At 40.4% G+C, this 15,893-nt stretch overlaps 1 protein-coding gene across 1 annotated transcript in view; it reads left to right on the plus strand.

Moving 5' to 3' along the window:
• TEX11 (testis expressed 11) overlaps positions 1-15,893 on the plus strand; it is a 278,077-nt gene that overhangs the window by 193,793 nt on the left and 68,391 nt on the right. Inside the window, exons 15-16 of the mRNA XM_030210589.1 lie at positions 469-539; positions 5,717-5,833. Coding sequence (XP_030066449.1) covers positions 469-539; positions 5,717-5,833 — 188 coding nt within the window. The remainder of the gene's footprint in view (positions 1-468; positions 540-5,716; positions 5,834-15,893) is intronic.

Raw genomic sequence — 15,893 nt, forward strand, 5'->3', positions numbered from 1 at the left:
AGCGTACACCAACTGCTGTTTACCGCCAGGTAAGCAGCCCGCGGTAGAAAATAGAAAATTATTTTTACCACAGGATTCAGTGTGAGCCAAATTCGGAATTACCACCTGATTCGTGCTGTAGCTGGGCAGTAGTGCCGATTTGGCGTGTGCTGTGCGTGCTTAGGCCCGCCCGCACCTTGTAAAATGGCCCCTTAACTGGCCAGGGTAACCACATAAAACACAGTCCTGTCTTTATTCGGCAACCCATGGCCGGTTTCAAGTTCTGAATATCAATTTAACTGGTTATGTGTTCGCCAGCACTGCATGAACCAGATATTCAGTGCCAAAGCCCGGACATGTCCCGGCATTGAATATCCAGGAATAACGCTGGAAGTCAGCAAAACACTCACCGCTATTGGCTGAATATTTACCCCTTAGTTGCTAACTTTTTTTGTTCAGCTATCTATTACCTTTTTTTTATTTTATTAGCTTGGAATGTAGCAGTGCAGAGTGAAGAATACCCAAAATATATGAGGGACTTCTTCGTAGTCTCCTTCAAGGTATCTTACTTGTGCTGAATGTTGACTTTGCAGTATCTGAATTCAAATGTGTATGTGTGTGTATGGGGGGAGGGGCACAAGAGGGACCTTGGATCAGATTTGTGGTAACTTCTATTGCAATGAAATAGCCTAATGGTTAGTGCAGTGCCCTGAGAACAAGGGGAAACCAGCTCAATCCCCACTGCAGTAACACGCTAGGTAAATCACTTAACCCTCCATTGCTTCAGGTACAAAATAAGTACTTGTATGTAATATGTAACCACAGAAAGGTGGTATATCAAATCCCATCCCATTTCTCTTTCCCTATATATAACATAGTAAATGACTGCAGATAAAGACCTGCACGGTCCATTCAGTCTGCCCAACTAGGTGGCCAGAACCATGCCTGCCATGCTGTGTGAGCCCCAGTCACCCATGCTTAAACACTGGTTGTCAAGTCTCCACTATGCCAACCATATAGGCAGGCAAACATGATGGGAGTCTTGGTTATATGTATATAATGTATGTATCATCCCCAAGTATTGCTGACAATATTCAATTTACCAGTCAAAATGTCTTCCCCTCCCCCCTGAGCTGCATAGCATCCTCACTCGCAGCATATGACAAAGTGATCTACAGCACTGGAGTTGCTGAAGCTTCACCTGTCTTTTGCTATTTGCGGGACATAGACTGTAGAAATCTGTCTGGCAACGTCCTCAGTTCCCTCATGCTGGATTTGGCAAATCTTTCTCAGTCTATCGTCCTTTGCAGAACATAAACTGTAGAAGTCTGTCCAGCATCAGCCTCGGTTCCCCCATGCTGGAGTTGCCAAATCTTCTTCAGTCTTTTGCAATTTGCGAGACACAGACCGTAGAAGTCCAGCATCGGCCTTTAATTAGTTCCTCCTTGCTGGATTTGGTGAATCTTCTTCAGTCTTTTGCCATATATGGACACAGACCATAGAAGTCTGTCCAGTTTCAGCTTTAGTATCCACTACTCTTGCTCAACATAACATCTCAACAGCCATGTTGTATTTCCGTCCTCTTTCTATTTAGATATCCTCTGTGTCTATTCCATGCATTTTTCCCTAAAAGTTTTTATTAAAGTTTGAAAACAAGAATACAATCGAAAACAAGACGAAAGAAAAATGTCACAGTGCAATATATCTTGCTAGGCAATATAAACTTCATACCCTAACTCTTTGGCATGATGCTATTACACAAATCTGAAGCAAGATATTCCATGCATTTTTTAATTTGCTCACCGTTTTTTTACTCTACTACATCTCCTGGAAGTGTGTTCCAGGCATCCACTACCCTCTCTGTGAAAAAGTATTTCCTGACATTATTCCTAAGTCTTACCTCCATTCATATCCTCTAGTCCCTATGTCTCTGGAAGAGGATTGTTTGTATATTTAGTACCTTTCATGTACTTAAATCATCTCGCTCCTTTTCTCTAGCATATGCATATTCAAGTCTTCCAGTCTCTGCCCATAAGTTTTATGGCACAAACTCTGTAACATTTTTGTCACCTTCCTCTGAACTGTCTAGAATCTTTAAGAGATACGGCCTCCAAAATTGGACACAATACTCCAAGTGGGGCCTCACCAATTTCTTGTATGGGGCATCAAGACCTCCTTTCTTCTGCTGGTTATGCCTCTCTCTGTGCAGCCTAGCATTCTTCGGGCAATAGCCACCTCCTTGTCACATTGTTTCACCACCTTGAGATCCTTAGACACTAACATCCCAAGGTCTCTCTCCTGATCCAGGCATGCCAGTTTCTCACCCCCTAGCTCATACTGCTCTTTAAGATTTCTACACCCAAGTGTATCTCTTTTCACTTCTTCGCATTAAATTTTAACTGCCAAACATTTGACTGTTCTTCTAATTTTTGTAGATCTCTTCTCATGTTGTCCATTTCCTCTGGGGAGTCCACTCCATTGCAAAAAGGCAAACATTTTCTTCTAACCCGTCAGCAATGTTGCTCACAAATATGTTGAATAGAATTGGCACTAGTACTGATCCCTGAGGCACTCCACTATTTACCTTTCTATCCTCTGAGTAAACTCCATTTACTACCACCCTATGCTGTCTGTCAGTCATCCAGTTCAGAACTTTAGGTCCTAACTTTAGCCCACTGAATTTATTTATGAGCCTACTATGACGGAGTGTGTCAGAGGCCTTACTGAAATCCAAGTAGACTACATCTAGCAAATGTCCACTCTCCAGTTCTATGGACACAATCAAAAAAATCGATCAGATTTGTTTGGCATGATTTTCCTTTGGTGAAACCATGTTGCCTCGGATTTTGTAACCCATTGGATTCCAGGAATCTCACTTTCCGCCTCCATTACCTTTCCAGCCACTGAAGTAAGGCTCACCAGCCTATAATTTCCTCCTTCTCGTCTCCACTTTCGTGAAAAGGGACCACATAATTGTAGGGGTTTCCTTCCATTCTGAGCAAGTGGGTCAATTCTACAGTTCTGTTTCAGAGGTCACATAATCTATATCATAATTACATAAGTATTGCCACACTGGGACAGACCAAAGGTCCATCAAGCCCAGCATTCTGTTTCCAACAGTGGCCAATCCAGGTCACAAATACCTGGCAAGATCCCGAAAAAGTACAAAACATTCTATACTGCTTATCCCAGAAATAGTGGATTTTCCCCAAGTCCATTTAATAATGGTCTATGGACTTTTTCTTTAGAAAGCCGTCCAAACCTTTTTTAAACTCTGCTAAGCTAACCGCCTTTACCACATTCTCTGGCAACGAATTCAAGAGTTTAATTATACGTGAGTGAAGAAACATTTTCTCTGATTCATTTTAAATTTACTACTTTGTAGCTTCATCACATGCCCCCTAGTCCTAGTATTTTTGGAAAGCGTAAACAGACGCCTTACATCTACCCGTTCAACTCCACTCATTATTTTATAGACCTCTATCATATCTCCGCTCAGCCGCCTTTTCTCCAAGCTGAAGAGCCCTAGCCGCTTTAGCCTTTCCTCATAGGGAAGTCGTCCCATCCCCTTTATCATTTTCGTCGCCTTTCTCTGCACCTTTTTCGTCGCTTTTCTCTGCATTTTTCTAATTCCACTATATCTTTTTTGAGATGCGGCAACCAGAATTGAACACAATATTCGAGGTGTGGTCGCACCATGGCGGGATACATAAGTATTGCTATACTGGGACAGTCCAAAGGTTCATCAAGCTCAACATTCATTTTCTAACAGTGGCCAATCCAGGTCACAAATACCTGGCAGGATCCCCAAAAGAGTACAAAACATTTTATGCTGCTTATCCCAGAAATAGTGGATTTTCCCCAAGTCCAATTTAATAATGGTCTATGGGCGTTTCCTTTAGAAAGCCGTCCAAACCTTTTAAAAACTCTGCTAAGCTAACCGCCTTTACCACATTCTCTGGCAACGAATTCCAGAGTTGAATTACACGTTGAGTGAAGAAAAGGTTTCTTTGATTCGTTTTAAATTTACTACTTTGTAACTTCATTGCATGCCCCCTAGTCCTAGTATTTTTGGAAAGCACAAACAGATACTTCACGTCTACCCATTCCACTCCACTCATTATTTTATAGACCTCTATCATATCTCCCCTCAGCCATGTTTTCTTCAAGCTGAAGAACCCCAGCCGCTTTAGCCTTTCCTCATAGGGAAGTCGTCCCATCCCCTTTATCATTTTTTCGCCCTTTTCTGCACCTTTTCTAATTCCACTATATCTTTTTTGAGATTCGGCAACCAGAATTGAACACAATATTCGAGGTGTGGTCGCACCATGGAGCGATACAAAGGGAAAGGGAAATGGGACTTGATATACCGCCTTTCTAAGGTTTTTGCAACTACATTCAAAGCGGTTTACATATATTCAGGTGCTTCATAAGGAGCCGGACCTCGCGTCTTCTCACAGCAACTGCAACGATAAAGATGTTATCTTAGAAGAGAGGAGAGTACTCGGAATAAACTAGCACACGATTCTGGTATCTACTTTCCAGAACCACAATTTGTCTTGATTGAAACAAACAGACAGCCAAGGCGGGGAATTTTTAAACTACTTCCTGCCTGCCCTCAGCCAATCAAAATCAGTGTAATGTGTTCACGATTCAGAATTTTGAATACAAAGTATACAAAAGCATGCACATCATTACAATACACACCTTTATTTTATGTTTACATTTATTTACACATTTGATATACTACTAGGCTTTGGTATGATCACAGTGATTTATAGAAATTTAAAATAATAAAATAACTATAAGGAACTCTAGAACAGAATAGGACAGACATAAACACACATTCAAGATGACATACCAATACCCCCCTCCCCCCAGTCATATAATTGTCAGCTCTTGAAGATATGTTTCCAAAAAGAAGTCAAGAAGCAGTCTCAGACAGTTGGAGCCCAAAAGCTTGAGTAAAGAAATAAGTCTTAATTAATTTCTTAAATTTGACATAGGAGCGCTCCACTTGAATTGAAGTAGGAAGTTTGTTCCATAAAGTGGGGCACACCCAAAGAAATTAAATAAATTCTTTATTTAAATGTCTTATTTTCCATCTGAAATCTATCAAAGTAGCGTATATACAGATACAGCAGGTACTTTTCTGTCCCTGGAGGGCTCACACATTGAGGCAATGGAGGGTTAAGTGACTTGCCCAAGATCACGTTGCAACAGTAGAATTTGAACTGAGCTCCCCTGGTTCTCAGCCTGCTGCTTTGATCATTAGGCTACTGCTCCGTACCTTGTTGCATGGACCTCCTTATAATGCACAGCATATGATAACTTGAACCTTTATGTACCATATGCCTTATCGAAATGTGCAACTCCTTGTAATGTATGCCACACTGTAATGAAAATGCAAAAAGACATGCTAAGTTACACCACATCAAAACAAAATTTTCACAGGCCATGAGTACGCATTAGAGAGATTTGCATGCCTACTGCTACTTCCATTGCATGCAAATCTTTTTCATGCATATTCATGTAAACCTTGCCTATTGGCAGCGCTCAAGGACTGTGAGTGAAGACCAAGCAACTAAATGCTCATACAAATGAGACTTTAAGGCAAATCCCTTATAATATTCTAAATCTGAATCCTCTTTAGTGTTATGTGATTTTTTAAATATACTTCAGTACATTATATTGTTAATGTTTGTTGCATATCTTCATTTTGCTTTCTCTGTCCCAGATATCTCAGTTTTGTCCTGTGGACCAATCAATGCTAGTTTCTCAGAAGACTTGTTTGCTTATGGCTGTTGCAGTGGATCTAGAGATGGCAAGAAATGCTTCTGCATCTGCTAAACAGGTATTTAATGTCTGATCAACTCCTGTTAATTGAGAGACCCTCCATTAATGTTGAACTATAGAATGCAACATCAAATAAAGAGAGAGAGGCTCAGCTAGAGCACCCCTCTTTCTCTTATTACTATTATTATTATTTGTAGCATTTGTATCCCACATTTTCCCACCAATTTGCAGGCTCAATGTGGCTTACATTATGCCGTAATGGCGATCGCCATTTCCGGTTTGAGAATTACAAATGGTATTGCATTAAGGCACATACATACATGGTAAAGTACAGTACATCATGGTATTGCATAGAGGTTCCTGAGTGATAGAGTGAGTTATAACATAAGTTAGATAATCGACTATAGAGAGTTCATTTTCAGCATGAGAAATAAAGTGGTAGTGCATGTTGCGTAACTTTCATTAGTAGCAATGAGGTTAACTAGTCAAGTGAAGAGAGTTCGATTTTGTCTAGATGATGTAGAGTCTGATTGTTTCGTATTTAGGATGGATCGTTATGGTATGCCTTCTTGAATAGGTCAGTTTTCAGTAGCTTTCGGAAGATTGTTAGGTTGTGCATTGTTTTTAGGGCCTTTGGTAGTGCGTTTTATAGTTGCATGCATATGTAGGAGAAGCTGGAAGCATATGCGGATTTATATTTAAGTCCTTTACAGCTGGAGTAGTGGAGATTGAGGAATGTGCGTGCTGATCTTTTTGTGTTCCTCGTAGGCAGGTCTATGAGGTCTGACATATAGATCAGGGCTTCCCCGTGTACGATTTTGTGGACCAGGGTGCAGACTTTGAACGCAATTCGTTCTTTTAGTGGGAGCCAGTGTAGTTTTTCTCTTAGGGGTTTGGTGCTTTCGTATTACTACATAGCAACATAGTAGATGACAGCAGATAAAGACGTGTATGGTCTAGCCAGTCTGTCCAACAAGATAACTCATCACTTAAAGTATGGTGTCAGCTACATATGTATATTTGATCATGATTTGTTCATTTTCAGGGTATAGACTGTAGAAGTCTGCCATTCTCCAACTACTGAAGCTGTCTTTGAAGCCCACTTCATCCTATCCAAATCACTTCAGCCATGATTATGGCACAGATCTTTTTCTCCAGCTACTGAAGCTCAATGTGTCCAGCCATGGTCGAGGCACAGACCATACAGAAGTCTGCCCAGCAATGGTTTTGCTTCCCAATTACTGGTGTTGCCATTTATTCACAGCTAAACTTGTTTGGTTCCACGCCTTCTATACAGGATTCCTTAGTGTCTATCCCACATATTTATTTATTTATTTGTTACATTTGTATCCCACATTTTCCCACCTATTTGCAGGCTCAATGTGGCTTACATAGTAGCATAGAGGCGATCGCCAATACCGGTTATAACAAATACAAAGTGAGGTTGTGGTAAAGTAAAGTTCATGTGTGACAGACACATTGGGGAATCGTAAGAAGAAGAGTTGCATTATGTCCAGTATACCCAATATGAGCTTTGGTTTTGTTGTGTTGCTGGGTTAAAGCATTTAAGTAGGATCGTTAGGGTATACCTTTGTTATGTATCCCGGGGCTTCTCTGTAAATGATTTTGTGAACCAGGGTGTAGATTTTGAACGTGATCTGTTCTTTGATTGGGAGCCAGTGCAGTTTTTCTCGTAGGGGTTTGGCGCTTTCAAATTTCATTTTTTCAAATATAAGTCTGGCTGCTGTGTTTTGAGCAGTTTGGAGTTTCTTTATGTTTTGTTCTTTGCATCCCGCATAGATACCGTTGCAGTAGTCTAGCCAGCTTATAATCGAAAGTGATCGCCGGCCATCTTCCGACACAAATCAGGAGATGGCCGGTGATTTCTTAAAAGCGGCGAAATCGGTATAATCGAAAGCGACATTTTTGACAGCATCGCCGCTTTCCCGTTGCTTCGCCGGCGAAAGTTCAAGGGGGCATGTCGGTAGATTAGCGAAGGCAGGACATGGGTGGGCATGGGCGTGGCTACCAGATGGCCGGCTTTTGCCAATAATGGGAAAAAAAAAGCAGCGTTAAGCAGTATTTCGCCGGGTTTACTTGGTCCTTTTATTTTCACGACCAAGCCTCAAAAAGGTGCCCCAACTGACCAGATGACCACTGGAGGGAATGGGGGATGACCTCCCCATACTCCCCCAGTGGTCACCAACCCCCTTCCATACTAAATAAAACTAAAAACCTTTTTTGCCAGCCTGTATGCCAGCCTCAAATGCTGTGTTTTGAGCAGTTTGGAGTTTCTTTATGATTTGTTCTTTGCATCCCGCATAGATACCGTTGCAGTAGTCTAGCCAGCTTATAATCGAAAGTGATCGCCGGCCATCTTCTGACACAAAACGGGAGATGGCCGGCGATTTCTTAAAAGCGGCGAAATCGGTATAATCGAAAGCGACATTTTTGACAGCACCGCCGCTTTCCCGTCGCTTCACCGGCGAAAGTTCAAGGGGGCGTGTCAGTAGATTAGCGAAGGCGGGACATGGGCGGGCATGGGCATGGCTACCAGATGGCCGGCTTTCGCCAATAACGGGGGAAAAAAAGCGGCGTTAAGCAGTATTTCGCCAGGTTTACTTGGTCCTTTTATTTTCACGACCAAGCCTCAAAAAGGTGCCCCAACTGACCAGATGACCACTGGAGGGAATGGGGGATGACCTCCCCATACTCCCCCAGTGGTCACCAACCCCCTTCCATACTAAAAAAATAAAACTAAAAACCTTTTTTGCCAGCCTGTATGCCAGCCTCAAATGCCATACCCACCTCCATGACAGCAGAATGTGTTGTATCCTCCGACAGGCTTTCCCTGGTTGCGATGTGGCTCTCGGGTGAGTGTGACACCTTTTCTGTTAGGTGCCCTGCAGAGTGCAGAGCACATTAGCAGTCACATTAGCAATGAATTGTGGTGGGTGTATTGTACTGGGCTGTACTCCCATGGTGCTTTTCCCCCCTGCTAACTGGGTCAGAGTGTGCCCTGTTTTGTTTCCTGTTGTAGTCCTGTTGGATTATTTGTAGTAAATAATTAGCAGATTTTATACACACAGCTTCAGCTTTAGAAATGTTAATTTCTTTTCTTTATCTCTCTCACATACACCCCAGAATAATTCACTGCTGAGTCACTTTAAAGTTGAAGTAACAAAACATCTGTTTACTCACAGTTTGTAGTTAGATTATATTCAGACAGGCTTATATAAACATAATACTATACATTTGGATTATCAGCTCTTTCCATGTGCTTAGATGGTAATGGCTGCTCACACCATAGATCCTCAGTCTAGGAGAGATCATGAGCTCCATGTGCTGTGCCTAATCACACCCACAGGAAGTTGCATAGGTGTGACCTCTCTAGGCAATTCACATCAGAGGTCACAGAGTAATCACAGAGAAAAATTGGTGACAGACAATGCATGTAAAATACAATACATTATTCCAACAAACCCCTTCTCATGCATAACTGTCATGCAATTATTAATTCATACAAAGTCCAAGCTTTATTCGCAGATTCACAAAACGTTCTCTGGGTAACGGTTTGGTCATGATGTCAGCTGTCATCTCACTGGTGTGACAATAGTCTAGACTGATGACCCCTTCTTTCGCCAGCTCTCGCACGTTGTGATATTTCGTTGCGATGTGCTTGGTGCGTGACTGAACCTTGTCATTCTGTGACAGTCTGATGCAGCTCTGATTATCTTCCATTATCTGGATTGGTCTCTGTTCAGCTATTCCAAAATCCAGCAAAAGTTTTTCAATCCACATCAGTTCTCTGCATGCTTCTGATACAGCCACATATTCAGCTTCTGTAGAAGACAGACTCACAATACTTTGTTTATGACTGGCCCAAGAAATTTGTACATTTCCATACATAAACACATATCCACTTGTGGATTTATAATCAGAATGATCCCCTGCCCAATCTGAATCACAGTAACATATTAGTTTTGGATTACTATTGGCTGAAATCTTTAATTTACAATCAATGGTACCTTTTAAATACCTTACCATCCTTTTAACTGCAGTCCAATCTGATTTGGTAGGTGAGCTGACCCTTCTGCTCAAAATTCCTACTGCATTTGCTATATCAGCCCTGTATGTGGTAGTCAGATATAAAAGCTTACCTATGGCTGATCTATATTGGATGTTATCTGGTAAAGGTTCTCTTACTGTTTCATCCTTCAGAAAATCAGTGATCATGGGAGTGCTTACAACTTGGGCATCTTGCATACCTAAACTTTCAATAAGCTCATTTATTTTCTGCTTCTGGCTTAGAAGATAAGAACCATCATTTTGTTTCTCAATTTCTATACCAAGATAGTATGACACATTACCAAGTTCTTTTATCTCAACATTCAGGTTTAAATATTTTACAATGTCCTTGTACTCTTGCTCACTTTCGCTTGCAATGAGCAGATCATCAACAAAAGCTAAAATGTATGCATATTGTCCATTTCTGCACCTAGTGTACAAACATTTATCTGCTTCACCTTGCTTAAATCCTAAATTTGTCAATATTTCATGCAATTTGTCATTCCAACATTTTGCACTTTGCTTTAATCCATAAAGACCTTTGTTTAATTTACACACTAGCTGTCTTTGTTTTGTATTTATGAAACCTGTTGGCTGTTCCATGTACAAGTCTTCAGTTATATCTCCATGAAGAAATGCTGTTTTCACATCAATGTGGTTGACTTGCATGCCTTTTGAGACTGCAATGCTCAGAAGTGTTCTAATTGTCGTGTGTTTCACTACAGGTGCAAACACTTCATCAAAATCTTCTCCATATTTTTGAAGATATCCCTTTGCGACTAATCTGGCTTTATACCTTTCCACTTTTCCTTGTGCATTCCTTTTTAACTTGAATACCCATTTGCATCCTATAGCTTTCTTGCCAGGAGGTAATTTTGTAAGAATCCAAGTATTATTTTTATGCAATGCATCAATTTCTTCTTGTGCAGCTTTACGCCATTCAGCAGCTTCTTCTGCTGGCATTTTCTCAATCTCATCCCATGTTAAGGGCTCTTGAGCTTCTGCTGACTTTGTTAGGTAAGACAGTCTTGGGGGTGGAACACCTTTGTTTTCCCTGGATGAGCGTCTGACAACAGGTTGGTCTGACCTTTCCGCATCCTCTAAATCTGAGAGTCCTTCTCCAATTGATTCCCCTTCTCCAACTGTACTGTCTCCTGCAATGATCCTTTCTGTGTCTGCATCCTCTGCCTGTGCCTCGTTAGATACAGATGAGTTGCTTTCAGACATCTGCCTTGGTATGGCATTTATATACACTGGCATGTCTATTATGGTTCTAGTTTCATATTCTGGATGATAAGGCTCATCTGGGATAATCCAGCCTTTATCAACCCTTTTGTTTTCATCAAAATATGTAACATGTCTTATGCCAACAATGCCAGTTTTCAGATTCAAAATTCTATATCCTTTGTGTCCTGGAGCATAGCCAACTAAAATGCCCCTTTCTGTTGTGGAATCCAGCTTATGCCTTCTTTGCTTTGGTACATGAGCATATGCTGTACTTCCAAATGTTCTTATGTGTGACAGGTTTGGCTTCCTACCATGCCATGTCTCATGTGGTGTGCGCTCAGCGCCTTTAGTTGGCATTCTGTTTTGTAGGTACACTGCTGTGAGAATGGCTTCCCCCCATAGTCTTTTAGGGAGATTGCTATCTGACAGCATACATCTGGTCATTTCCACAAGTGACCTAAATTTTCTCTCTGCAACAGAATTTTGCTCTGGTGTATAAGCTACTGTTGTGATATGCTGAATGCCTTCTTGTTCTAGAAATGTGCGCATGCTTTGTGAAGTGAACTCACCACCATTGTCGGTCTGAAGAACCTTTGGTTTTCTTTCAAATTTATTGCTCAACATGGCTACGTATTTCTTCAGCATGTCTGTGACTTGACTTTTTTCTTTCAGCAAATAGGCCACACAGTATCTAGAGAAATCATCCAAGAATATTAGCACAAATCTGTTATTTCCCAATGATGGGATATTAAACGGTCCACATAAGTCACTGTGTATTAAGTCCAGTACTTTATTACTCCTATTTCCTGTGTATGCAGGAAATGAGGGTCTCACACCTTTTTGAGTAACACAGTCTATGCATTTCTCCATTTTACCAGTATCAGCACTGATTTGAATGCCTGTGGCAAGTTGCTTACTGTGAAGATCCTGGATCACCTTAAAATCACGATGTCCCAGGCGGCGGTGCCAGATTTCCAGACTACATTTACCATCATTCTTCCTTACTTGCGCCATATGTGAGGTTTCACCTGAAATGCTCAGTTTATAAACATCATTATGCATAAAAGCTTCAGCATACACTTCATCATTTTTAGAGATTGTGCACTTACTGTTTTCAAAATGAATCACAAATCCCTTCTTATCTAATGTAGATACACTAAGCATATTGCAAACCGCTTGGGGAATATACAAGACATCACTTACAGGAATTTCTTTAACTTCATTAGACACTTTGCATTTTAAGAATCCAATGCCTTTTGCTTGGATCTGAGTAGTCCCTGCGTTTGCAGTTTGAAGAATACCTTCTTCTGGACTCATTTCCTGAAAGAAATCCTTACAATTGGTTAAATGGCATGTGCTCCCCGAATCCAAAATCCAAGTACTTTCATTTGAATTATTATTATCCATCATAGTCAAAGATTTTTCTACCATTAGAAAACTCTTATGTTTCCTGCTTGGAAAATTCTTTTGTTCCATTGGCTTAGGTGAGCTAGAGGGGGTGTTTTGTGTTTCCTTACACCATTTAGATACATGTCCCTCCTTTCCACATGAATAGCAAATCAGCTTGCCCTTGGGTGGAGTTTTCCCATAGCTCCGCCTTCCTCTATTCTTTGCCAAGAAATTTGTTTCATTTCTCTCTGACTGTCTTTGAGAACACATCTCCTCAGAATCATTAATTATGCATTCCTGCCTCAGTTTTGATGCTGCCTGTTCAAAAGATTGCCCTTCAATGGCTTCATTTACAGACCTAAAAACATCAAACTTCTTTGATAGTGAGGTAAAAAGAAATGCTCTTTTCAATGCATCACACATGGGAATTCAAGAAAGTTCTAACTTTTGAAATGAAGACATAAGATGCATAATGTGATCATTACACTTACTTTTATCCCTTAATTTGGGCTCATTTAACTCTGCTAACCAAATTGGTTGCTGTTTTGCATATGTAGTTGCATACATAGTTCTCAGTTTATATAAAATTTCGTTTGCTGTATCTTTTTCTTCCAGCAATATGGCTTGTTTCTCTGAGAGAGCTTCCAAAAACATGCACTTCACATAATAGTTTGCATTGTCCCATTCAGCCATATTTTCAGCTGTTCTGTTTTGGTCTAAACATATACTTAATTTCTTTGCTTGAAGGAGACATCTGAATCTTAGTTCCCACTGCTGATAATTAAATTCAGTTAATTTAGGCACCTTGAGAGAGTAGAAAAATGGTGAATTTCCTCCCTCAGCCATTTTGTAGCCTTGCCTTCTGTTTGGTGTGTGGGGAGAGAGAGAGACAGACTGAATCTTTCTTTTAAAACTTTAGAGAAAAATGTGGCTTTTTCACTGCCTGGTAATATTTCTCTTCCTTTTCAATTCCTGGGCTGGGCCCATAACCCTTTTGTTGGATTATTTGTAGTAAATAATTAGCAGATTTTATACACACAGCTTCAGCTTTAGAAATGTTAATTTCTTTTCTTCATCTCTCTCACATACACCCCAGAATAATTCACTGCTGAGTCACTTTAAAGTTGAAGTAACAAACATCTGTTTACTCACAGTTTGTAGTTAGATTATATTCAGACAGGCTTATATAAACATAATACTATACATTTGGATTATCAGCTCTTTCCATGTGCTTAGATGGTAATGGCTGCTCACACCATAGATCCTCAGTCTAGGAGAGATCATGAGCTCCATGTGCTGTGCCTAATCACACCCACAGGAAGTTGCATAGGTGTGACCTCTCTAGGCAATTCACATCAGAGGTCACAGAGTAATCACAGAGAAAAATTGGTGACAGACAATGCATGTAAAATACAATACATTATTCCAACAAACCCCTTCTCATGCATAACTGTCATGCAATTATTAATTCATACAAAGTCCAAGCTTTATTCGCAGATTCACAAAACGTTCTCTGGGTAACGGTTTGGTCATGATGTCAGCTGTCATCTCACTGGTGTGACAATAGTCTAGACTGATGACCCCTTCTTTCGCCAGCTCTCGCACGTTGTGATATTTCGTTGCGATGTGCTTGGTGCGTGACTGAACCTTGTCATTCTGTGACAGTCTGATGCAGCTCTGATTATCTTCCATTATCTGGATTGGTCTCTGTTCAGCTATTCCAAAATCCAGCAAAAGTTTTTCAATCCACATCAGTTCTCTGCATGCTTCTGATACAGCCACATATTCAGCTTCTGTAGAAGACAGACTCACAATACTTTGTTTATGACTGGCCCAAGAAATTTGTACATTTCCATACATAAACACATATCCACTTGTGGATTTATAATCAGAATGATCCCCTGCCCAATCTGAATCACAGTAACATATTAGTTTTGGATTACTATTGGCTGAAATCTTTAATTTACAATCAATGGTACCTTTTAAATACCTTACTATCCTTTTAACTGCAGTCCAATCTGATTTGGTAGGTGAGCTGACCCTTCTGCTCAAAATTCCTACTGCATTTGCTATATCAGCCCTGTATGTGGTAGTCAGATATAAAAGCTTACCTATGGCTGATCTATATTGGATGTTATCTGGTAAAGGTTCTCTTACTGTTTCATCCTTCAGAAAATCAGTGATCATGGGAGTGCTTACAACTTGGGCATCTTGCATACCTAAACTTTCAATAAGCTCATTTATTTTCTGCTTCTGGCTTAGAAGATAAGAACCATCATTTTGTTTCTCAATTTCTATACCAAGATAGTATGACACATTACCAAGTTCTTTTATCTCAACATTCAGGTTTAAATATTTTACAATGTCCTTGTACTCTTGCTCACTTTCGCTTGCAATGAGCAGATCATCAACAAAGCTAAAATGTATGCATATTGTCCATTTCTGCACCTAGTGTACAAACATTTATCTGCTTCACCTTGCTTAAATCCTAAATTTGTCAATATTTCATGCAATTTGTCATTCCAACATTTTGCACTTTGCTTTAATCCATAAAGACCTTTGTTTAATTTACACACTAGCTGTCTTTGTTTTGTATTTATGAAACCTGTTGGCTGTTCCATGTACAAGTCTTCAGTTATATCTCCATGAAGAAATGCTGTTTTCACATCAATGTGGTTGACTTGCATGCCTTTTGAGACTGCAATGCTCAGAAGTGTTCTAATTGTCGTGTGTTTCACTACAGGTGCAAACACTTCATCAAAATCTTCTCCATATTTTTGAAGATATCCCTTTGCGACTAATCTGGCTTTATACCTTTCCACTTTTCCTTGTGCATTCCTTTTTAACTTGAATACCCATTTGCATCCTATAGCTTTCTTGCCAGGAGGTAATTTTGTAAGAATCCAAGTATTATTTTTATGCAATGCATCAATTTCTTCTTGTGCAGCTTTACGCCATTCAGCAGCTTCTTCTGCTGGCATTTTCTCAATCTCATCCCATGTTAAGGGCTCTTGAGCTTCTGCTGACTTTGTTAGGTAAGACAGTCTTGGGGGTGGAACACCTTTGTTTTCCCTGGATGAGCGTCTGACAACAGGTTGGTCTGACCTTTCCGCATCCTCTAAATCTGAGAGTCCTTCTCCAATTGATTCCCCTTCTCCAACTGTACTGTCTCCTGCAATGATCCTTTCTGTGTCTGCATCCTCTGCCTGTGCCTCGTTAGATACAGATGAGTTGCTTTCAGACATCTGCCTTGGTATGGCATTTATATACACTGGCATGTCTATTATGGTTCTAGTTTCATATTCTGGATGATAAGGCTCATCTGGGATAATCCAGCCTTTATCAACCCTTTTGTTTTCATCAAAATATGTAACATGTCTTATGCCAACAATGCCAGTTTTCAGATTCAAAATTCTATATCCTTTGTGTCCTGG

This window comes from Microcaecilia unicolor, chromosome 7 (assembly GCF_901765095.1).
Source record: "Microcaecilia unicolor chromosome 7, aMicUni1.1, whole genome shotgun sequence".
Taxonomy (NCBI): domain Eukaryota; kingdom Metazoa; phylum Chordata; class Amphibia; order Gymnophiona; family Siphonopidae; genus Microcaecilia; species Microcaecilia unicolor.